The sequence below is a fragment of the Chaetomium strumarium genome (assembly GCF_033439665.1).
Source record: "Chaetomium strumarium strain CBS 333.67 chromosome Unknown B0T15scaffold_4, whole genome shotgun sequence".
Lineage (NCBI taxonomy): Eukaryota > Fungi > Ascomycota > Sordariomycetes > Sordariales > Chaetomiaceae > Chaetomium > Chaetomium strumarium.
This window is the reverse complement of record NW_026944432.1, coordinates 2,596,280-2,618,818: the sequence shown is the minus strand read 5'-3', so window position 1 is coordinate 2,618,818 and position 22,539 is coordinate 2,596,280. Positions and strand designations below refer to the sequence as shown.

The 22,539-nt window shown below is 57.6% G+C and overlaps 7 protein-coding genes across 7 annotated transcripts; 5 read left to right on the top strand and 2 right to left on the bottom strand.

Annotated features, from left to right (window-relative positions):
• Positions 1 to 26: 26 nt before the first annotated feature.
• Positions 27 to 3,110, top strand: B0T15DRAFT_533545 (glycoside hydrolase family 5 protein). The gene is made up of 3 exons (XM_062869370.1): positions 27 to 64; positions 125 to 835; positions 910 to 3,110. The coding sequence occupies exons 2-3, from the start codon at positions 452 to 454 to the stop codon at positions 2,827 to 2,829; spliced, it is 2,304 nt and encodes a 767-aa protein (XP_062721617.1). The 5' UTR covers positions 27 to 64; positions 125 to 451; the 3' UTR covers positions 2,830 to 3,110.
• A 1,041-nt stretch (positions 3,111 to 4,151) lies between these two features.
• On the top strand, positions 4,152 to 9,516 carry B0T15DRAFT_211634 (uncharacterized protein). The gene is made up of 2 exons (XM_062862682.1): positions 4,152 to 9,219; positions 9,347 to 9,516. Exons 1-2 carry the CDS (start codon positions 4,340 to 4,342, stop codon positions 9,471 to 9,473), a joined length of 5,007 nt encoding a protein of 1,668 aa, XP_062721616.1. The 5' UTR covers positions 4,152 to 4,339; the 3' UTR covers positions 9,474 to 9,516.
• A 1,505-nt stretch (positions 9,517 to 11,021) lies between these two features.
• Positions 11,022 to 14,053, top strand: B0T15DRAFT_397551 (glycoside hydrolase family 47 protein; the record flags this gene model as incomplete). Its single annotated transcript, XM_062864908.1, has 5 exons — positions 11,022 to 11,351; positions 11,394 to 13,163; positions 13,353 to 13,588; positions 13,702 to 13,857; positions 13,912 to 14,053. The coding sequence occupies 5 exons, from the start codon at positions 11,022 to 11,024 to the stop codon at positions 14,051 to 14,053; spliced, it is 2,634 nt and encodes an 877-aa protein (XP_062721615.1).
• A 1,112-nt stretch (positions 14,054 to 15,165) lies between these two features.
• Positions 15,166 to 16,447, bottom strand: B0T15DRAFT_211574 (Ca2+ regulator and membrane fusion protein Fig1-domain-containing protein). The gene is made up of 4 exons (XM_062862681.1): positions 16,220 to 16,447; positions 16,056 to 16,124; positions 15,661 to 15,988; positions 15,166 to 15,574 (listed from the first exon to the last, which is right to left on the bottom strand). Exons 1-4 carry the CDS (start codon positions 16,248 to 16,250, stop codon positions 15,202 to 15,204), a joined length of 801 nt encoding a protein of 266 aa, XP_062721614.1. The 5' UTR covers positions 16,251 to 16,447; the 3' UTR covers positions 15,166 to 15,201.
• A 1,377-nt stretch (positions 16,448 to 17,824) lies between these two features.
• On the top strand, positions 17,825 to 18,579 carry B0T15DRAFT_397498 (DSBA-like thioredoxin domain-containing protein; the record flags this gene model as incomplete). The annotated part of the gene is made up of 2 exons (XM_062864904.1): positions 17,825 to 17,872; positions 17,932 to 18,579. The coding sequence occupies 2 exons, from the start codon at positions 17,825 to 17,827 to the stop codon at positions 18,577 to 18,579; spliced, it is 696 nt and encodes a 231-aa protein (XP_062721613.1).
• Positions 18,580 to 18,825: 246 nt separating this feature from the next.
• B0T15DRAFT_375744 (DASH complex subunit Spc34) lies at positions 18,826 to 19,550 on the bottom strand (the record flags this gene model as incomplete). Its single annotated transcript, XM_062864228.1, has 2 exons — positions 18,826 to 19,399; positions 19,486 to 19,550. Coding segments are annotated over 2 exons (639 nt in total), but the record flags the coding sequence as incomplete, so codon positions are not given.
• Positions 19,551 to 21,508: 1,958 nt separating this feature from the next.
• On the top strand, positions 21,509 to 22,462 carry B0T15DRAFT_396906 (uncharacterized protein; the record flags this gene model as incomplete). Its single annotated transcript, XM_062864865.1, has 1 exon — positions 21,509 to 22,462. The coding sequence occupies one exon, from the start codon at positions 21,509 to 21,511 to the stop codon at positions 22,460 to 22,462; it is 954 nt and encodes a 317-aa protein (XP_062721611.1).
• Positions 22,463 to 22,539: the final 77 nt, after the last annotated feature.

Below are 22,539 nucleotides of genomic sequence, written 5' to 3'. Positions count from 1 at the left end.
GTTCGGACCGTTACACAGTAGAGCCGGCCGGAGCAGCCTCAGCAAGCAACCCCTACCTCATTCCGTAAGTATGTATCCGTATGATCTAGGGAATTCATTGCGCTAATAAAAGTAAAAATGCAAGAAAGATATCTTGGGATATTGGGCATCGTCCACTCATCCACCGCATTGCCACAGCGGAAGCCACCTCTACACAGTACTACTAGTTGGCAGTGGGAACTTTCACCGTTCCATCGCTGGTGCTGGGCATGCTGGGCAACCCTCTTGTCACTCACGTCATTGGCGGTCAGTTAGCGGCAAACTGCTCGGAGGTCTTACACCCGATAGAGCGCGACTACTAGTACCTTTGCCTTCCGCCTCTCTCTTCGACATCTTAACACCCGTGTTTCTCGCCACTTTTATTCCCTGTCGGCGTCTTCGATTGCACGCAAAACCACTTAGACCACCGACCATGACCGGCCTCCGTCTCACCATCGAAGATGGCAAGTTCTGCGACGGCCATGGCAGACAGGTGATTCTGCGAGGCATCAATGTGGCCGGCGATGCCAAGTACCCAAGCAAACCCGACCAACCCTCGCACGTGGGGGAGGATTTCTTTGATGGCGACAATGTCAGCTTCGTCGGGAGGCCATTTCCCAAGGAGGAGGCGCACCTCCATTTCTCTCGGCTAAAGCGATGTGGCTACAACACCATCCGCTATGTCTTCACCTGGGAAGCCATCGAGGCCGCCGGCCCTGGAATCTACGACGAGACCTGGATTGCGGAGACAATTCAGGTGCTTAGGGCAGCGAAGAGCTATGGGTTTTACATCTTCATGGACCCTCATCAAGACGTGGTGCGTATATTAAGGCACCCGACCTGTCCGCATTCCATGTCGAGGTTGAGGCGAGTTGACACTCTCCATCTTAGTGGTCTCGTTTCTCGGGCGGCTCGGGAGCACCGATGTGGACACTGTACGCGGCCGGTCTTAACCCCCAGAGCTTCGCGGCGACCGAGGCAGCGATCGTCCATAACACGTATCCGGAGCCGGACAAGTTCCCCAAGATGATCTGGTCCACGAACTACTACCGCCTTGCTGCTGCCACCATGTTCACGCTGTTCTTCGCTGGCAAGGATTTCGCGCCAAAGTGCATCATAGACGGAGTGAATATCCAGGACTATCTGCAGGGCCATTTCCTGCGGGCATGCGCCCATCTTGCGCAACGAATCCACGAAGCCGGGGGCATCGAGAACGACGTTGTGTTCGGATGGGAGAGCTTGAACGAGCCAAACAAAGGCATGATCGGCTACGAAGACATCAGCGTCATACCGAAAGAGCAGGCTCTGAAGAAAGGAACCTGCCCAACGATATGGCAAACCATCCTAACCGGATCTGGCCGAGCCGTTGAAGTTGAGACCTGGGACATGGGTGGGCTTGGCCCTTATAAGGTAGGGCGAACGTTGATTGACCCGCACGGCGAAATGGCGTGGCTGCCTGCCGATTATGACGAGTCGCGATATGACTACAAGAGGAACACGGAATGGAGGCTAGGAGAGTGTCTGTGGGCGCAGCATGGCGTTTGGGATCCATCCACCGACAGGTTGCTCAAGAAGGACTATTTCAGGAAGCACCCGACCACCGGGGCCACCATTGACTATAACTACTTCACCAACAACTATTTCATGGACTTCTATCGCAAATACCGCGACATCATCAGGTCGTACCACAAGGATGCGATCATGCTCTTACAGGGTCCCACCATGGAACTTCCCCCGCTGATCAAGGGCACTCCGGATGGCGACGATCCGTTGATGGTTTACGCCCCGCACTGGTACGATGGCATCACGTTGATGACCAAGAAGTGGAACCGGACGTGGAACGTCGACGTGATAGGTGTGCTGCGCGGGCGGTATTGGCATCCGGCTTTGGCTGTCAAGATCGGCGAGACGGCCATCAGGAACTGCTTCAGGGATCAGCACGCGACCTTGAGGAAAGAGGGCCTTGAGCGGATCGGGAATCATCCGTGCATGTTGACGGAATTTGGCATCCCGTATGACATGGACGATAAGTACGCCTATAGGACGGGTGACTACTCGAGTCAATCGGCCGCTATGGACGCCAATCACTTCGGAGTGGAGGCATCCGGCCTGGAAGGTTATACATTGTGGCTGTACATGGCCAAAAACGACCATGAAAAGGGGGATCAATGGAACGGCGAGGATCTATCCATCTTCTCCATAGACGACAAACTGCTGCCCCTCTCGGCACGTCCCAAGAGCGCTGATTTGGATGACTCCTCCTCGACCTTTAATGCGCGCTCCTCTGCACCGAAGAAGGAGCTGGACGACGATGACAGCGTGACGCCAGCCACTCTCAGGCGCTCCCTCACAAACCCTTCCATCTCGTCGGAAGCCGCCTCACGCCAACCAGAGCTGACCGCTTCCCCGGGATATCGGGCAGCAGAGGCATATGTGCGACCAGCGCCGATCGCTGCTGCTGGGTTGATCACGAGTTACGGGTTCGATCTCCGGCAATGCCTCTTTCACCTGACCGTCAAGGCTCCCAAGGTGGCAGACCCCGAAGCCCCGACGGTAGTATTCCTGCCCGAGTACCACTTCCCTAGGGACGAGTGCTCGATCGAAGTCAGCTCGGGGAAGTGGGAGATTAGCAGCGACGAGGAGGAGACTGTGCTAATCCAGCGGCTGCGCTGGTGGCATGGCGAGGGCGAGCAGACCCTAAGAGTCTCGGGCATCGTCAGAACCCACAATGTCGGCGAGCGCGCTGACGATGCTGGCGGCTTATACGACCAGTGCAACCAGGGCACGTGGAGTAACTGCAATATCATGTGAAGGCGTTGGTTAATTCTTGTTCTTGGCTTCAGCTGTTCTGGGTTGTTTTGCAATATACTCATGCGCAGGAGTTTGGGCATATTCTGGAGCATGCTATCTTGGGAAGAGCGATGGGTTGAGGGATTCCGCGATGGCTTGGACAACCACTTTCACAGGACAAGCCATTCCCCCTAAATACGGGGAGATGTTACACGCAGGTACAATACCAACATACAGCCACCATACCGTCTATTTTTAGGTACTTAATGTTCATGAGTTCGTCGTTCGGCATCATTACCTGGCATCGAACACTCCGGAAAAATGTTCATTTCCTTAATATGGTGCCAGTGCTATCTATATATGTGCAGTATGTACTTGTACGAGGTCGGTCGAGTGTCGGATGTTGCCGAAAAACTGGCCTCGGCCCTACCTTGTGGTACACACCTGATCCCTACCAATTTGAAGGGCGCTGCAGGAACGGCGCTTGGTGGAAGGTGACAACTCATAAGGCATCGCTATAAGTGGATAACGTATTCCCGCGGGTAAAGGTACCTAAGCTGAGCTAAGTAGGCACATGGTAGGTACGAAGTACGCACCTAGGTGATCAAAGTTCGAACCTGTTTCCAGCTACACTAGACATGAGAATATCAAGTAAGTGGAAAAACCTCTGTCTGAATACGGGTTTCATAAGTCAGGGGAGAACCGATACTTGGCATGGAAGCTCGACGGAAAGCCAGATCCATGGATGTATGGGAGTGGCTCCATTCACGAGAGAAGCGTCGCGGGCTGCCCCACCTTGTGCGCCATGGTTGGGCGAGAGCTGCGTCTGTCGCCTTGTGTGATTGGACGCATTCCTTCGGGATTGGTGAAGCTGCATGCTGCCACACTCAGGCAGCTGCATCATCCAACAAACCCGAAGCGCTGCCGCCGAACCCTGGGACGGGCAACAAGACGACGACAAAGAGAGCCGCCCCCCCAGGAAAAAAAAAAAGAGGAGCAACAAGCGGGACAGCAGCTGGAACCCAAGCAGACGACTCCTCATCTGCAGCCCACAGCATTCCCTTGCTGCCATCTGGGGCACTCTTCTTCAGAATGAAGTCCGGGTGGTGACTAAAAAGCATTGTTTCCTGGGCTCGGCGTTCATCAATCAGTGATAGTGGACGTTATTCTCCTCCGAGCTCAGACAGGCCTCTTCAGCTTGTCGCAACGGCCGCTGTGCCACCCAAAGTGGCGCGACGGAGTGACGGTCCGTGACATCGTCTCCAAGCGGCCGATATATTTTTCATGTCGACTGTTGATCTTTCCGTCAGCGATTCGAAGCGAGCGACCTTATCGTCTCCTGTCTGCTGATCGCCTGGACCCCTCCATCACCGTGCCTTCTTCCGAAGCATTGCCGGCCCCGGCTAGTCCCACGTTACCTCCTCCGTCTGGCCGATTGTCGATTCCGGTCCGCTTCGAACGGCCAGCTCTCCCCTTGCTACAAGTCGCCTAGTTCCTTGCACCTTCCACGGCCGCCGGTGCACTGCCAGCCATGTATCAAAATGGGCAGCGGGAAACGACCCGGCCCTTCCAGGTGCCGCCTCCTCCACCACCTATGTCACCGCCGCCATCCGTCGGAATCGGCAACCTGGTGGCCATCCCCCCGCCTCCTCCTCGATACCCGAGCGCGCCCGGGGCAACTGGCAATGTCCTACTCCCTCCGCCTCCGGGCCCGCCGCCCAATGCCTCTTTCCCGTCAAGCGCTCTGGGGCCGCCGAGTGCCTTGGGGAACGCACCGTGGCATGGCGCTTGGGGCAGAGCCTACGACGGACGGACGGTCTTCAACATACCACCACCCCCGCCCGGCGGTGCTGGGGCCACGGTATTGCAAGCCTACAACCCCAAGCACCATGGCCAGATAGGCGCCACAAACGCTGCCAACCCGGCCGGTCCTACAACACTAGCAGTACCTCCACCGCCACCTCCGAGCGAGCAGATGAGCGCGACGTACATTCCGCAAGGAGACACGTATGGCGAAGGTGTGGGTATCCCGGGCCTGGGATTCACCGACGATGGCAGCCATAGCTGGGGTACTGTTGGGATGGATTCCACAGCCGCCACGCCGCTAGAGGAGACGTCCGGGCGCGACAGGCTTTTTGCAGCAATGGGCCAGAGTAGGGGCTTGTCTACGGCCACTAATGCCAGCTCCGTATCGATAACAGTTCAGCCTGAGGTGGCAGCTCAATGGTCGCTTGATAGGGTGTTGTCATGGCTCCAGGCCAATAACTTCTCCAAAGACTGGCAGGAGACCTTTAAGTCTCTGAATATCTACGGAGCGCAGTTCCTCGACCTCGGAAGTACTCATGGCGGTCGCGGCAACTTTGGCATGATGCACCAGCAGGTGTACCCGCAGCTGGCACGGGAATGCAAAAAGAGTGGCACTGAGTGGGATCTGACCAAGGAACGAGAGGAAGGCAAGCGAATGCGCCGGCTGGTCAGGAGCATCGTTACCGGGAAGCCGGTCGATTCAGCTAAGCTATCGGCTGGTCATAGCCGTAAAGACTCCTCCAGTGTCACAGCTAGCGCCGGTACGAGCATCGCACCCGGCGGTGCAGCGGGGGAAGTCTCGGGCTCTCCTAACACTCCCATAAAAGCTCCAGGCCCAGGCTTTGGCGGAAGGAGGTTTTCTCAGTCGCGGGCAACCACCATGCCAACGTTTACCAGCACTATGAGCTCTGAACCAAACCACAGAAGTCTCATGAAGAACATTGACACCGAGATCGCGCGTCGTCACAGCCCCAGTCTCAGCGAGCCAGGTGAAGCAGGCACGCTCCGTGCGGGCACCCCGCAGGGAAGGGACAGCCAGAGCGGCAGCCCCGTCCCTCAGTCCGGGCTCTTTACGCCGTCTTCCACTGCAGGCAACGTTTCCGCGTCGCCACACACCAGCAGATTTGGCCACCGGTCTCGCAACAGCACTGACTCCGTATCCTCTAACGCAGCGAGATACGGGTCCGGTGTCCCCCCCGACGCTACCTCTATCGCCGACGCAGTCAATGGGAATGGTCGACGGTATGGTCAGGATGGTGGCCGACCCTCGTCCCAAGAGCCTGGGGACAGGAGCGCTGGGACAGATCCCCCCGGAAGTGCGAAGGGTTCTAGCTCGATCCTCTCCATTTTCTGGGGTAAGAAGAAGAACGAGGACCAGGATTCACCCACCAGCCCAAGTCTTCATGGCAAGATGCATGTGGCGGGAAGTCACCATGCTAACGGAAGTGAGAGCTCACTCGACCGACCGGCTTCCAAGAGTGCGAGTGGTGGGCGCGTCTTTATCCTTGCTACTGCTGATTGCTGGAACTACCGCATGGTTGACGTTACAGATATTGGCTCGCCATCGGATTTGCGGCAGGTGGTCTGCGTCAACCTTGGCCTGCCGGACAGCCAAAACGCACAGATTTACTTGACGGAATTGGGGAGGTTTGAGCACGATGACGAACCGCTCGACGACACAAAACTCTTGACAGCCAAGAATTATATGGGTAACGCTGTGGGATCTCTGAAGTTGTTTGTACGTCCTGGGGGGTCACGGCCGCTGCCCGGCCCCGATACACAGACGCTCTCCTCAGGGCATTTACGTGTGGACGCCGAAACCTACGACAGACTCAACGGGCGGCAACGATCAAGTTCTTCGCCACCCACGTCAAGACAGAATACCCTCACGGGCAGGGAGCGAGACGAAAAAATGCTGACGGCCGAAGCCATCAAATACAGGACGGAGCAGCTCCGGAAGCAGCAAGAGTATTTGGCGAAGCGAAAGGCAGCCGCCGAGGCCAAGGAGAGCAGTACGGCTACAGAGGTCCCCGTCGGCATTGTGGGGAGACAGGTGGACTTCGACCAGCCCAGGCTGTCGCCTTATGAAGACAGGAAGCTCGACAACTTGCTTCCACAGCGAAAGGCGCCCGCCCCGCCGGAGGACCCGTCCGCCACTCTGCTGAAGGCGAATTCGCTGAGCAAGAAGCATGCCACACGTGTTTCTCAAGGAAGTTATGACGGCGGGCGACCAAAGCGTACATCGTCCGACATGCGTGATGATGCTATGGTCGAGCGGCAAAGAAGACGACCAAATCTGCCGAGTCCAGAGGATGGTATCCGTGGGCTGTTAGTGGGCATGGCTGGAGGCATGGCTGGGATCGGACATCCTTCTGCTGGAGGGAACAGAGCATTGTCGCCGCACCGGGTGTCCTCGATGCCGATAACAAACAACGAGGCCAATGAACGAGGTAAGGGAGCCATGTCCACCGTCGACTTTAGGAAGCGGGCACGCGCCGGTTCTGGTGGGTCTCCAGGGTCGCCGGGCTCTACCACCTGGAGTCCCAAGAACGTGCCGTTCCTCGTGCCGGACTTTTCGCCAGACGAAACCGTCGGGCCTGGCAGTCGCGGACCCGCCGGAGCCGGTCCCTCTCCTGAACGACTTCAGCATGGAACAGTGGCTAAACTTTCTCGAGCAGCACGCGCTCCGTCCCCGGGAGGTGTTAGTCCCAGCTCCTGCCGGCCGAGCCGCACATTCTCGAGCGAAGCGATCAACAGGCGCAAGTCACACGGCCCCGATACAGACTTCCAGGACAACGATGTTAGGTTCTCTCAGACGTCGACGCTTATCGATAACAAGGGCGCGGCCGATGACGACGACTCGGGAGACGATTCAGACGACGGTCTGTTTGCAGTCCCCATTGCCGCTCGCTCCGGAGGAGCCGCCAAGAAGCCGTCCGAGCCATCCGAGGGCGGCGAGTTCGATGGTAGCGGCAAGCGTCCGAGTCTGCGGCTCAACACGGAGCGCTCCAGGAAGACGCGCTCGGTCGCTTTCAAGTCGCCGCAGGCGAGTGCTGACGGCACGACACCGCCGGCCGGCAATGATGAAGGCGGCGCAAGCGGGGCCTCGTCGCAGCGCCGCACGCCCGGTACTCCGGGTTCCGAGAGCTGGGACTCGGAGGAACGCGAGAACAAGCTGGGCAGACGCAAGTCGTTTATCGAGAAGGACGTCTGGGCCAACCGTCCACCCACCGACGAACTCATCAACAACCTCGAGGACTTCTTCCCGAACGTGGATGTTGACCAACCGGTGCTCGAGGAGGGAGAGGAGGGGGACATTCCTTCGCCTATCGCCGAGGGAGACGAGACCCAAGGTGAGCAGAGCGCGGCCCAAGCCAAAGCTGCTCTGCCGTCGATGCCGCCGCTACCGGCTGGTCTGTCATCCAAGAACAACAGAGGCTCGCTCTACAACGAGAGCGATACTCTTGGATCCGATGAATCGACGCTCAAGGCGGTCGACTCGCGCCCAGTGTCGATGCAAACGCTGGCACACCGCAGCGTGCGAAAATCCGGAGGCCTTGGCCGGATGAAGTCCATCAGGGAAGTTGCGCGCGGAGCACACGAAGCAAGCAAGCGTTTCACTCGAACCTCTGGGCAGATGAACGCACAAGCTGCGGGTACCAGCGCTGATAAGAACACCAACCTGATGCGCCGAAAGAGCACCAAGATGTTCAACGCCAACATCGTGCAGATCCGACCGGAGCGGGGCTCGCTCAACATGGCGATTGGCTTAAATGCGATGCCGCAAGCGCACGACAGCTTGCCGGACAGGAACAACCGCAACGGCCTCAAGCGGCAGACCACCTTCCGCTGGTTCAAGGGCCAGCTGATCGGTAAAGGAACGTTCGGGCGCGTGTACCTGGGCATGAACGCCACGACGGGCGAGTTCTTGGCGGTCAAGGAGGTCGAGGTCAACCCCAAGGCGGCGCAGGGCGACAAGAAGAAAATGCAGGAGTTGGTGGCGGCGCTGGACCAGGAGATCGACACGATGCAGCATCTCGACCACGTCAACATCGTGCAGTACCTCGGGTGCGAGCGCAAGGAGACGAGCATCTCCATCTTCCTTGAGTACATCTCGGGTGGCTCAATCGGGTCGTGCCTGCGCAAGCATGGCAAGTTCGAGGAGCCCGTGGTGGCGTCGCTAACGCGGCAGACGCTGTCGGGCCTCGCGTACCTGCACCGCGAGGGCATCCTGCATCGCGATCTGAAGGCGGACAACATCCTGCTGGATCTCGACGGAACGTGCAAGATCAGCGACTTTGGCATCAGCAAGAAGACGGACAACATCTACGGCAATGACAAGACGAACTCGATGCAGGGGTCTGTGTTCTGGATGGCGCCCGAGGTGATCCGCTCGCAGGGCGAAGGCTACAGCGCCAAGGTGGACATTTGGTCGCTCGGCTGTGTGGTGCTCGAGATGTTTGCCGGGCGGCGGCCGTGGAGCAAAGAGGAGGCAGTCGGAGCCATCTACAAGATTGCCAACGGGGAAACGCCGCCGATTCCAGAAGATATCCGCGAGGAGATCAGTCCGATTGCTATTGCCTTTATGTTGGACTGCTTTACTGTGTATGTTCTTTTTCTTTTCTTTTTTTATTTTTTTCTTCTTTTCCTTCTCTCTCACTTCCTTTCTAATGCTTGTTTGGATGTGATGATACTTGGGAGAGCAAAGCTGACATTTTATGTCTTCACATAGCGACCCGACCGACCGGCCGCCTGCCCATACGCTTCTCTCGCAGCATCCGTTCTGCGAGCTCGACCCCAACTACAGCTTCCTGGATACCGAGCTATATGCCAAGATCAGGGGCACCTTTAGTAATTGAGACGGAGGGGTGTTTGTTTGACAGGAAAGGTGGTGGCAACTCAGGTATTTCGGGGCCATCTGTTTCTATTGGAAAACGGTTCTGGCTATATAAACTTGCACCGGGAGTGAGCATCGAGCGCAGGCCAGTTATTGCACACAAGTACAGTACGTAGATTAACGTTGAGAGGCACGATGTTACCATTAGACTCGATCTGATATATGTATCTCATGCTCTCCGAACATTGAACATGCTATGCTACCTGGTGTTTTCCTGATGAAGGAGCCGGACATTGTTTCCCCGAGTTTCGCAGAACAGGGATATCCCTGTCGCGGCTGCGTGGGGAATTTTTGAAGCTTCTTTTTTCATCTGATGCAGACTCGGACGTCGGTGAACCCTGACAGCGCGGCAAACCGAGACAAGTTGATGTCGAGATCGACATGGTCTGGTAGCCGGGTGAGCGAGCCTTGAAATTCATCAGCCACGTGAAACCGACGGCGCAATGCCTAGATAAGTAGCATGACCGCTGGAGTGCCAACCACTACCCAAGTACATAACATAGTGCACTGTATTGTACATACGATGGCAACCTGATAGTGGCTGCTTTGATGGTAATAAATGTGCAAGTACGGATACGTATCCTTACACTACTACTACCCCGCAACGACACCATGCGGAACGTTTCATTCCTAACTCGCTACCTTCCCGGGCAAGGGGCCAACACTTCACTAGGTGGATGTCTGTGAATTTTCCGTATGGGTCAATCTCAGGAGCGTGGCAACGGGACTTCGGCAAGTGGCACCACTTGAGAATAGGGATGTTTGTGGATTCCGGCTTTGATCTGGGCCTATCTACCTGATTTATTCAAGTTGAGGATGACATTAGCTAAGGCAGCTGAGGATATCTGCGCTTTAGCGAAATAGGCTCAACTCACCAATAAATCTCCGGGCAGTTCTTCCGATTCTTCGCCATTTCATGCCCCCAGTCCCACGATGATGGCTCAGGATAAAGTGTGGCCCCCTTCGTCGGCCCTTCATCCGCTTACCCCTTACAGCCATCGCCAAGACCTATAACCGCCAATACGATTGTGGGACAAGCATTGGCTCGACGATCTTGGCGCGCCGTCCGTTTTCCGTGCAAGGCGCCCCCCGTGCGGCACACTCTTTGGCGGGCCTTTTTCTCTGGTTGCGAAGATGGAGTTTCCAATTCTTGCTGACATGGCCTCTTGCCAGTATCTGGAGAGACTGTTGTGTACGGACACTGGGTACGGAGTACTGTACAAGTGAAAGTACGGATCAGTACAAACATTCAGTTGACTCGGACAAAGCATTAGCATTGGCTCGCTCTCCAGGGAGAACAGCCCTCTTGTCAGCTTTGATTCTGATCTTGTACGATCCGCAGTCCGTAATACGCCGCGGCCCAGCCATGCCAGATTTGAGCTGTGGTTAGGTCAAGGCTGTCTTCGACGCTAGCTCACGCGAGCCCTGCCCTCAACGGTTGCCCGTGTCGTTGCGCCGCCGCCCGGTCCAACCACTGGGACTTCGAGTCCCGGTCAGTAGCCCGCCCGCCATGCTCCCGCGCTTCAGGCGATACCGTGTGGTGCTCGTATGCGCCTTTGTCATCACGGCATTGCTCTACCAGGTCGCGAAGAACTCGTCACAGTGGGAGCATTCGCAGGAAGTATGGCATAGCAAGCCCCAGCCCGACACACATCCGAAGCCCAAGCCTCCTCCTCCTCCTCCTCCGCCGCCGCCTCCTGCTCGTCCACCACCCCCACCGCCGCCGCGGCCCGATGACGGCCCCGGACCAAAGCAGGAAGAGGAGCCGAGAATCCGGCTTCCCGAACTGAAGACGAGCGACGGGGTCAAAGGCGGCTACAGTTTACCGACCAAAGCCCCCGTGGCGCCGAAACCCGCGGATACGGACGGCCAGTCGACGAAGGCTGCGCCTTCAGTGCCCGAGAGGAAGCCGCCTGCGAACCATGGCGAGTACCCAGGGCAGGATGGAGAGACCGGTATACGCCCGGCAGACCCTCCTTCCAAATACCAGGGCGAGGACGCTGCTACGCAGACGACCACCGTCCACTGGGTGAAGCCTAGCGAATGGTTCCCCGTGCCGGCCGAGTCGATCATTGTGCTGCCCACCGGCAAGCCCAAGGCCATGCCGTCGGTGCAGTTCGCGTTCGGCGCAGAGTCCCCCGCGGCAAAGGAGAAGCGCGAGCGGCGGCTGGCCAAGGTCAGGGCCGAAGCGCAGCGGGCGTGGTCCGGCTACAAGAAGTACGCTTGGACCCACGACGAGCTCAAGCCCGTCAGCAAGAAGACGAACGACCCGTTCTGCGGCTGGGCTGCCACCCTGGTCGACTCGCTGGACACGCTCTGGATCATGGGCTTGGAGGATGAGTTCGACGACGCCGTGACGGCCGTGCGGGCGATCGACTTCACCACGACGCCGTACCGGGACCAGATCCCCGTCTTCGAGACGGTCATCCGCTACCTTGGAGGCCTGCTCGGCGCCTACGACGTCAGCGGCGGACACCAGGGCAAGTACCGCGTGCTGCTGGACAAGGCGGTCGAGCTGGCCGAGATCCTGATGGGCGTCTTCGACACGCCCAACCGCATGCCGGTGCTCTACTACAACTGGAAGCCGGCCTTCAGCGCCAACCCCAAGCGGGCGTCCACGAGCGCCGGCGTGGCCGAGCTCGGGTCGCTGAGCATGGAGTTCACCCGCCTCGCCCAGCTCACGGGCGAGGACAAGTACTACGACGCCGTCGCCCGCATCACCGACGCGCTCGAGGACCTGCAGAACCGCGAGCACGCGACCGCCATCCCTGGCATATTCCCCGAGCACCTGGATGCGTCGGGCTGCAACCGCAGCGCCCCGCGGCCGCCATCCACAACGCTGGAGACCAGCAGCGAGGCGGCGCAGAAGCAGGCTAATTTTGCTGTTGTTGACGATGATGATGGTGGTGGTGGTGGTGATTCTGAGCTGCGGCATAGCGCTGATGGTGGATACTACGGAAGCGATAGCCAGGCGGCGGATGCCAGGGCCGGGAGGAGCAACCCAGGGTTGCAGAGGCGCACTCCGCCGTCCACCAACGCAGCGCCGACGACACCCCGCGACGCAAGGGGGCTGCCGGGGGACTGGGAGTGCGTCCCGCAGGGCCTGACGGCGGGCGGCTATGGCGGAGGCTCGTACAGCATGGGCGGCAGCCAGGACTCGGCCTACGAGTACTTCCCCAAGCAGTACGTGCTCCTGGGCGGCCTCGAGCCCAAGTATCGCGCCATGCACGAGAAGGTGGCCGACGCGGTGCGCGAGTATCTCCTCTTCCGCCCCATGGCCGAGGGCGATCCGGACGTGCTGTTCTCCGCCAAGGCGTACAGCAGCGACGGCACCGCCAAGAAGATGTCGTACGAGTGGGAAGTCACGCACCTGACCTGCTTCCTGGGCGGCATGTTCGCGCTCGGCGGCAAGCTCTTCGACCGCCCGGGGGACGTCGACATCGGGAGGAAGCTGACCGACGGCTGCGTCTGGGCGTACGAGGTCATGCCCACGGGCATCATGCCCGAGTATGCCATGGTCTTGCCCTGCAAGTCGCCGGACGCGTGCCCCTACGACCAGGCAGCGTGGTACGAGGCCCTCGATCCGAACAGGGAATACCGCGAGAAGCAGTTGGAAGAGTATCCTGCCAAATATGCCGAGTGGGAGCAGCGGGTGGCGGAGCTGAAGAGGAAGGATGCTCTGCGGAAGCAGCAGGCCGAGGAGCGGAAGCGCCAAGCCGAGACCGAGAAGAAGGCTGCCGAGGACGAGGAGCGACGGAGGCGCTTCGTGAACCCTCACACGGTGGAGTCCGTGCCACAGTCAGACCACCAGCACTCACAGGATTCGCACCCTCAGCGGGAGCAAAAGGAGACACTGCCGGCATCGGGGCCCCAAAAGCGGGATATTACAGGCACAGGGGCCGAGGAGGCGGAGGAGGAGGACAGCGCCTTTGACGATGCCGAGGACCAGACGCCATTAGTCCTGCCGCCCGCACCTCAAAAGCCGCTCACCCATGAGGAATTCGTCACCAAGCGTATCCAAGAAGAGCACATCCCGTCAGGGTTCGTCAGCCTCAACGACAAGCGGTACATTCTCAGGTGTGCTCTTCTTTTTCTTTTATCCTTCTCTTCCCCCCTCAATCCGCAGCCTGTACCCTCAAAGACAGAAGGAAGAGAAAGAGCCTACCTAACCATCCGTTTCCATTCCATAGACCCGAAGCGATCGAGTCCGTCTGGTACATGTACCGCATCACGGGCGACCCGGCCTGGCAGGACAAAGGGTGGCGCATGTTCGAGGCCGTGATCGCCGCGACCCGGACCGAGGTTGCCCACAGCGCCATCCGCGACGTCGCCGCTACTATTACCGAGTCCGAGGCCGAGCCCGAGTCCGAGTCCGCCTTGGGGAGCAGCAGCACCAAGAGCCCTTTCCAGGACAGCATGGAGAGCTTCTGGCTGGCCGAGACGCTCAAGTATTTCTACCTGCTGTTTGAGACGCCCGATGTGATCTCGCTGGATGAGTGGGTGCTGAATACCGAGGCGCATCCTTTCCGGAGGCCGACGTGAGATTTCTCTTTGGGACTCCGAGAGAAGCCAACCCAAGTTAATAAGTTGTCTTGGTTGAATTTGCGTTGGTCTGGGCAAGAATTTTTAGAGATCTGAGAAGAGATGCTGATTCTGTCACTGCTGTATAATGGATGAAAGAGAATCTTGGTTTGTGGAATGGCCATGATCATCATTGGGAAGTTTACGACCAAAGCCGTCAAGAAGAGCGGGCACCTCATTTTGGTTCGGGAAGAACATAGGAAATTCGGCTTTGGCATGGCGAACGACGGCGTTTTGGGAAGTGTTTAGTCACGGTCTCCAACGTTGAGTTATATAGACCGGAGTGGTTCATGATAGTGCTATTTGTCTAGAAAATTAGTCTGTCTGACGTATGCTGATGAAGAGTTTCCGAGGATCATGGTTGTTATTGTTTTTCCCGCTCGAGATAGCACCTTACCTTGAAGCAGCCTGTTGGACCTACTAGATCTCGGGAGTACTGTGATTTGGGCTAGTAGTAAGTATATCACAAGGCAAAGACAAACACAGACTTGTCCGACCGAAAACTCCAAGCGTCTTTATACTGATCCGCTATATACCCACACGATGGGCGGTAATGCCATCTTATCCACAAGTCGAACCCTGGCTCTTATGTATGGCGAGAAATAGCCACCAAACGAGATATGGCGCCCAAAGCCTGCTCGACTGCTCGGCAGCTTTGCCTTCTCCCCATTATATGCACTCATGAAATCAAGAAACAGAAACTAACCATGCCCCCCGCCCCCCCCCCCCCAATACTGAGACAAAAACCACCCATATCGTGACGTGACGTGGGCGTGACCGTGACCGTAACCTGGCGGGAGATGGCGAGCATTCGGCCCCCTACCCAGATCAATACTTTCAACATCTCCTTTCCGCGTCATCATTTCCACCCGTCGTCGTCCCGGCGCTCATATTCCCATATCTCGTCACGGCTGGTCGGTCCCGTTGCCACCCTCCAGTCATCGTCGCCTAGGTATGTAACCCGTCCCATGAACCCCCTTTCATTCCATCCTCATCTTGCACTTCGTCCAAGTCATGCCGTACCGCATATAGCGTAGAGTAGCGTAATCAAAAACACAATCTTTCCCCCTCCAACCCAATTCTAAGGTTCGTTTTTCCCCGCCGGCCCATCAGTCCATGATATGTTCCAGCACCTGCATGGATAATATCATGACCAACAAGCCAATCGTCACAATGATCAGCAGCGTGAAGCTGAACCAGCCCATGACCATGGCCGAGGAGCCGACGCCGGACAAGACGCTGCCGTTGGCCAGGTCCTGCGCGATGATGCTGGCCGCCACTGAGGCCGTATGCTGCCAGAGGACCGACACCAGCACGAAGATGGACGCAATGAAGATGATGGCCAGCGCTACCTGGCTGACGGGACGCGACGGGAAGGGCTTGACTTCGCGCTCGGACCCTTCGCTGTCTTCTTCCTCGTGCCACCCGGGGAAGGTGGCGAGGAGGAGGAGGCAGATGAAGGCGAAGATGATGGCGATGATGCTGGTTAGATGAATCCGGTTAGTTTTGCTTTTTTTTGGGAGGGGGTTCGGTACGAGCATCGGCAGCAATACGGGGCCGGAACTCACAGCAGGTAGGGGAAGACAATCATGTCCTTGAACTGGCTTGCCAGCCAGATGAGGTTGAGCGGATCCTGGTCTACCGACACCTCGTTCGCCAACGTCGTGGCGTTGTTGCTGCACAGCCAAGAGCCGCCGTCGGGGCTCACGCAGATGCCGAAGAAGCCCACGCGCGCCTGTAGGCGTGCGCTGCCCACGATGTTCGCGATGGCATTGTTGACGTTGTAGTCGACTTGTGCCGTGTCGGGCACAGCCGTGTAGCGCTGATAGTAGAGCGAAAGAAGGAAGATGTCAGGGATTAGGGGTGACGACGACGAGCACCCGGCGAGAAGGAGCGCTGTGGGTTGCGGTTGGGTCAGCGAGGGGGCTCTCCGAGCGATCCAAGAAGAGAACAAGAGACTTACATAGCAATATTATTGCCACAGCTATCAAGATCATCAACACGTGGTGATACCCGAGGAATGGCACCCATCCTGTCAAGTGCGTCAGTCTGGAATTCTGCAGTCATGTTTATCCCAGTTTGGAGCTGCGCCACGTGGGCTTGGGAATCGAAGGTGGGCGCACATACGATACCATCCTAACTGAAACCTGGTCGCCATCGTGTACTAAGCTGTGGTGACCGTCTCCTATTCTTCGACTGCGTGATGCCGCTCGTAAAACCCACACCCGTCCTCCGCGAGCTTCGGAGCGACGGCTGGGTTAAGGCAGCGCCGGCGGCACCAGCGCTTGCTCGAACCGGTGAGAATCCACTTGGCGTTCGAAAATCCCGGCCGTTTCTTCTCTCACTCGGTAATACCGATCGGTTGTCTTGCGGCTTTGGCGCTGGAATGCGGCGAGCGGGCTCTCCCGTGTCTCGTCTCTCGTGGTGTCTCGGTCGAAGAAGGCCTCGCGTCAAGCTCGGCAAGGCAGTAAGCTGCGACGATGCCGGACAGGGCAACCGTTCGAACAAATCTATACAGAGAAAATTGAGAAGAGTGCTGCCACCACTGACGGGATGTCAAGCCGCTCGACAACCGCCACAGGCAAGCAGTTAGGTAAGGCAGCTTGGGGTGATACCACACTGGTGTGCTTTGGGCCAGACCAGACTTTGGCTGGCGTTCCTGAACTGCGCGACACAAGCGTCAGGGCGACGGAATGCAAGAGCGGGAAGCCAGGAACGTGCGACACATGGCAATGTCGAAGAATGGAGGTGGAAGTTGGAGTCTCTCTCACCTTGCGACGGGAACTCCGCGAAAGCTCGATCTGCGCAAAGAATATCGGTGGCTGGAATGGCACTGTTCGTATCAGAAAGAGCTGCTTGGGAAATGGACTCAGGCCGACGCAAAGATCAGGCCCGCCATCCGATTTTCCTGGAGAGTAGGAATGCCTGGATGCGACTGGCTGCATCCCTGATGCCGTTGTCCCAACCACCGACTTTTATTTACTTTCAGCTCGTTGGCCAGACACTGGTGGCAGGGCGAGCAGGGGTCCGCTGGCGGCGCTTCCTTCCACTCAGCTTGGCAGGAGGGGCGGGGCTGGGTGCGCCCACCATGCCAGGTTGCCCCACCGGGTGACGCATGTGTTCGCGGTTGCGCAACTTGCGCTGAGCCTTGGATTTTATCGCAGAGTGCAGGCGCTGCAACATCTCACCTCGACTAGGTACAGTAGGTGCCTACTAGTATGGGAGTAGTACTTATTATGGGCGTCGGCGCTGCTCATCTTCAAGGCATGGATTCAGATGTGATCAGCCTTACTGATACGTACATGTGCTCTATGCGAACCCTAAATGTACAGCGTAAACGGAACATAGCTATGATACAGCATTGAGTGTGAGTTGATGGGAGTCGCTAGGCCAACAGGCTCGCACTGTTACCCTGAATAGGCCAAGACAACCGCAAGCCTACAGACTCGACGTCAGACTTCGGCGTGAATCCTACAAGTGCATTGTGCATCCGGAGCTCGACGAAGTTCTCTATTTCAGTATAGAGCGAGTCGATGGCTGTCGGAGACTCGGAGAATATCACGGGAAGGAGCTCAAACTCGATTTGTCATCAATGGCAGCTCTTCCTAGTATAACCCCCGGAATCGAGCCGAAAGCTGAAGCTATTCCTCAACTACTGCTCTCATCTCAACAGCAATTCACACATAATTGCTAGGTCTAAGTGTATACGGTTACCCCGTACTGCGTGTGAAAATGACCCGCTTTAATATCAAAATTGTTTCCGATGCGATCTGCCCTTGGGTGAGCAGTGCTATTGTATTCCATTTCTCCACGGATCTCGTCTAACGTGCACTTGCTAGTGCTATGTGGGCAAGAAGCGCCTCGAGCGTGCCATCGAGACGTACAAAAGAGACGTCCCCGGCAGTGCCAATGACACCTTCTCAATCTCGTGGCATCCCTTCTATCTCGACCCTACGCTACCGAAGTCCGGCATCGACCGGAAGGAGCACCTGCTCAAGAAGTTTGGGCCTGAACGCATGGCAATGGCAAATGCCCACCTTCAGACACTCGGCGAGGCCGAGGGCATCAAGTTCTCTTTCGGGGGCAAGATTGGCAACACTCGCGACGCCCATAGGCTCGTCCAGCTCGCCAGAACCAAATCCAACGAAATGGAGAACCGCCTCATCTCGACCATGTTCAAGAGCCACTTCGAAGAAGATGCCGATATCACGTCCCAGGACGCGCTGGTCGCAATGGGTGAGAAGGCAGGTCTGGACAGGGCCGAGGTGAAGCAGTGGCTCGAGGATGGCAAAGGTGGGCAAGAGGTCGATCGTGAGGTCGAAGAGGCGTACAGCGATGGCATCCATGGCGTTCCCAGGTTTATCATAAACAACCGGTACGATGTGGAAGGCGCCCAAGATGTGCAAACGTTCGTAGACATCTTTGTACGGGCAAAGAAGGCATCGCCGGATGTCAGCGCGGTTTCATCGGAAGGGGTGAGCTGCTAGGGCTGAGATTCAGTACCGACCTTTCTCTTGTTTCTCGATACATGTCGCTCTTGAAGAGCGTCGTAGCTTCGCAGCCATGAACATGGAAGGTTTCACAGCCTAGATGTTCAGCAGACCGCCTAGGTCGCTCTCCAGGGCCCGCAGCCTGGCCTGCAGCTCCCTCTTTTTTTTGTCGAGCTCCCTGACCTCCTCCTCCTCCCTTTTCAAGTCCTCCTCCGTCATGACCAACCCTTCCCCAGCCTCCTCGGCTTCCTCATCCCCGTCCGCCTCTTCCTCTCCATCGTCCAGGACCTTCTCCAGATTCATCCTCTCCAACGCCTCCTGCTGCTCAGCCACTTTCGCCTCGTAGTACGCCAGCGTGTTGCTCTGCTGCGCAAACTTCTGCCTCTGCGCGGGGATCCGCTCCACCGCGCCGGGAAGCGGGTACACGGCACATAGCTTCTCGGCGCCGTGCAAGAGCACCTCGATGTCCACGTCCCCGCCTTCTCCGCGGCCGCCCTGCCCGCCCCGCCCCCGCACGATCTGCGCGTGCAAGTCGCCGCCCAGGACCGCTACCACGGCCGTGTTACGGCGCGCAACCGGTCCGCTGCTGCGAGTCGAGTTGGGAGGTGGGCCCGTCGTCACCTCGCCTGCGGCGACATTGAAGACGGTTTGGCGGCGGGACGAGGGCTTTGGTGGGTCGGGGTTCTGGCGGGACGCCGGAGGTGCAGGCGGTGGCACGGAGAACAGGGCTCGTTCGTGGGCTTCAGTATCGCGAATTAGAGATGTTATGTCGGGGTTGGAGAGAAGGGCATTGGTGAAGATTCTGGGCGGTGGGAAGCTGATATCCCCGACAAGGAGGTGTCAGTTCATGTTTATTTACTTCCTTTTGGGGGCTTTTACGGCCCCAGAGGTAGGAGCACTTACGGCAGGCTGTCAATGCTTTGGCATGATATTGAAATCTGCTCCAGATGGGCCGAGAGTAGCGACATGACTACCTACTATAAGTTTCACGTAGTCATTTAGGAGGGTTCTTGGTTGTATGCAACACGTAGGACCAGGATGGCTGCCGCTCTGAACACTGAACACTGAACAGTGGCTCGGCGAATGCAACCCCACGCTCGAACCGAGATGTATTATGTGTGTAAGCTGAATGTCACGTGACTCAAGTCAGTGCAGTGTACGGGTCTGTTGTGAACTTGGAAGCACTCAATCCCTTCAATTTCAGCTTGGTCGTCATAATCTGCACATCGAGGCGCACTTAACTGTACAGCGCACAACTACTCAATATCTACGCAGGAAAATACCGCCGATTCTTGTCCTCAAGATACCTTGCTCCTACCGAGACAAGTTCCTTGCCAACAAGCGGCGCTAATAATGAGGCCATAGGCTTTCTCAAGCACCTCAAGTCCGATAGTTCCACTCTTCCGGGCTCCTACCAATCTAGAAGTCGCATTGGCGCTATGCACGATGCTTGATGAGTCCAGTCGTTCATGACAATGGGGTTTCTTACCCAGATGCGAAATACATAGACCACGATGACAGCCTCAGTGCTCGTCTTTCTGCGCATTTGCGTAGTGCTACACAGGCGGCCTCTGAGCATCACCATCACACCTCTCCGAACCCCTCGCACAGTTCTCCTGGCTCTTGCTGCCGCGCTAAAAGATTCTTTTTCTTGCTCATTGGGCACAGCTGCTACTGATGGGGCAACCTGCTGCAGGAAGGCATAGAAGATGGACTGGCTCCCAAGAATCTCGGTGAGAACCGGGGTCATGATTCGCCGTTGGTTCCGTGCAGACAGTGCGCCGACGGCAGACATCTGGCACATATCTTGCTTTGCTCTGTTGCGCAGTGCTGATACGTTGGACAAAATTGTCCTTTCACAACACGAAGCCCGCACCCGGAGAGCCATCCATACCCGGGTCCTCTGCGCCGACCGCCGGTCTCGCGCTGTGATAGCTTGTCCGTGAAGCGCTCCACAAGCTCATAGTACTTTCGCTGGCGACATGGAGTGATCAGGGGTTGCCGGAGCATTGCTGCCCAAGCTGCGGCAGGCTCTGACGGCGGCAGGCGGCTCTTTGTCTTCTTTTCCGTCTCCCCCTGTTCCCTCCGGGGCTCCTTGGGACTTGGAAACCCCAGCACAAAGGCCGTGAGGGATATATCCCACAAATATATGATCTTCGGTCCGAGTGCCCAACTTATCCGTAGCTCTGGAAAATTGGGCCCAGTCTCCAAGCTCCGACGGCGGAAACGGAACATACAAACAGCCAAGACAGACAGCAGCTTGACACAGAAGAAGACCTCGCCCCCAGCCAGACAGACCATTGCGAATCCCAGCTTGCAGGTTGGTGTTACCTCGTCTCGACCACTACCGCGAAAGGGTCTAGATTGCCACCCCGTCCTTCCCTCGAGCCGCCCCAAAGCTGCCGGGCATCCCATTGCTGCTTGCAGACTTCGACACGAGGCAAAGAATCTGGGTCTGCTTGTGCGCGCCGAGCGGAACCTAGAACCAGCGCAACGGCGCACATCCGTTTTTACGGAACCGTGGCACCGGCCAGCGATTTGTACGTCGCCTACATCACTCCTCCCGCCGCCCCGCGGTCGCAATTGCTGTCTGGCTTCGTGCTCAGATTCCCCAAGCAATATCGGGAATCAGCCTGGGCTGCACACATCCCGCTCCTGTGGACGATATTATCATGACAACCAACCGAAGCCCCATATCTTCTCCTCGTTGGAGGTTCATTCGTTGGGTGTTGACCCCTTGATCCGCTTCAGTTTCTTTCGGGAACTCTTTTCATCTCTTCCTTCTCCCCCGCCATTTCCTATTCTCTACCCCACACTCGGGAGGCAATCGATAAGATCCCGCGAGCCGGACCTAGCTCAACGACGCAGTAATTGGAAATCGAAGCCCAACCGAATCCGTCCGGGCTGCAGCACAAAGTTGCATACCATGTTGCCAGCGGTGACAAAGTCAAAAATATCTCAACACGTGGGGCCATCATCACCGCCAGAAACCCCCAGGGCCGCCTCTCCCGTGTTTGGCCGTAAGAGCAGTCCCCGGCCGGGGGAATTGCCACAACAGGCTCCCCTGCGTCCGATGGCGCCGCCACTTTCGACCGGCCAGACGGCGGTCAATGGGCCGAGTTTCAGCCACTCTAGGGCGATTCGCCCCGAGCAGCTCTCTCCGCGCACAACCAGCTCGTCGTCCGCATCGTCCACGTCATCTTCGGACTCGGAGGATTCCGAGGGCTCAATTGCCGGCGGGCCGTCGCTGCCGATTCCAGATCGGAGGCCCGAGCCGGCCCCACCTGCCCCGGAAACAAGGATATACCGCATTGTGACAGAGACCGATTTAATCGTCGAGGAGTTGAGCGACTTTGGCGACAGCGACGACGAGCGGCTAGGTGTGATCCGGCCCTGCGCCATTGAGTATGCCGAGTCGGACCGGAGCCGCTCAAGGTCACGGACGCGGCCCGAGGTCGACCAAAAGATGGTCTACAACCTCGGCAACCTCAATTGCAGCGACGACTCGGACGAGTCAGACCTGAGCGAACATGAGTACGAGGCGTTCCTGATCAAACGTCGAGCGGAAATGAGGCGCAAGCGGATGAGTTCTGGCAGCATTGGAAAACGGACCATCAGTGAAAGCATTGGCAGCGATACAGACCTTGAAGACATCAGGTCTTTCCTCGGAGTTGAGGAGGCTGGCTCTAGCGCACGCCGCCTACGTCGGAGGGTCGGCGATCGCAATCGACACAGTCTACAGTTTCAGGATCCTCCGCCGCCCAGGATCGACGAGCTCGAGGAGCCACCTTCGAGCGAGGATGAAATTTTCATTGGCGAGTCCCTTGCGCGCGAGCTGCCTTACTATGAATACGTTAGCATGGAGGTTGATTCTCCGTGATGGGGCCGGCCGGCTGCTCTCACTATCTACACTGGTCTGAAGACCGTGACTTGTGGACACGGCCGCCCTAGCCCGGC

Coding starts and splice junctions, on each gene's coding strand:
- B0T15DRAFT_211574 (XM_062862681.1), bottom strand. CDS start 16,250: ATGGCGACCAGGTTTCAGTTAGGATGGTATC. Junction 16,125..16,219: donor GTTTCAGTTAGGATGGTATC/GTATGTGCGCCC, acceptor CGCACTTGACAG/GATGGGTGCCATTCCTCGGG. Junction 15,989..16,055: donor TGTGGCAATAATATTGCTAT/GTAAGTCTCTTG, acceptor CGCAACCCACAG/CGCTCCTTCTCGCCGGGTGC.
- B0T15DRAFT_533545 (XM_062869370.1), top strand. CDS start 452: ATGACCGGCCTCCGTCTCACCATCGAAGATGGCAAGTTCTGCGACGGC. Junction 836..909: donor TGGACCCTCATCAAGACGTG/GTGCGTATATTA, acceptor TCTCCATCTTAG/TGGTCTCGTTTCTCGGGCGG.
- B0T15DRAFT_211634 (XM_062862682.1), top strand. CDS start 4,340: ATGTATCAAAATGGGCAGCGGGAAACGACCCGGCCCTTCCAGGTGCCG. Junction 9,220..9,346: donor ATGTTGGACTGCTTTACTGT/GTATGTTCTTTT, acceptor GTCTTCACATAG/CGACCCGACCGACCGGCCGC.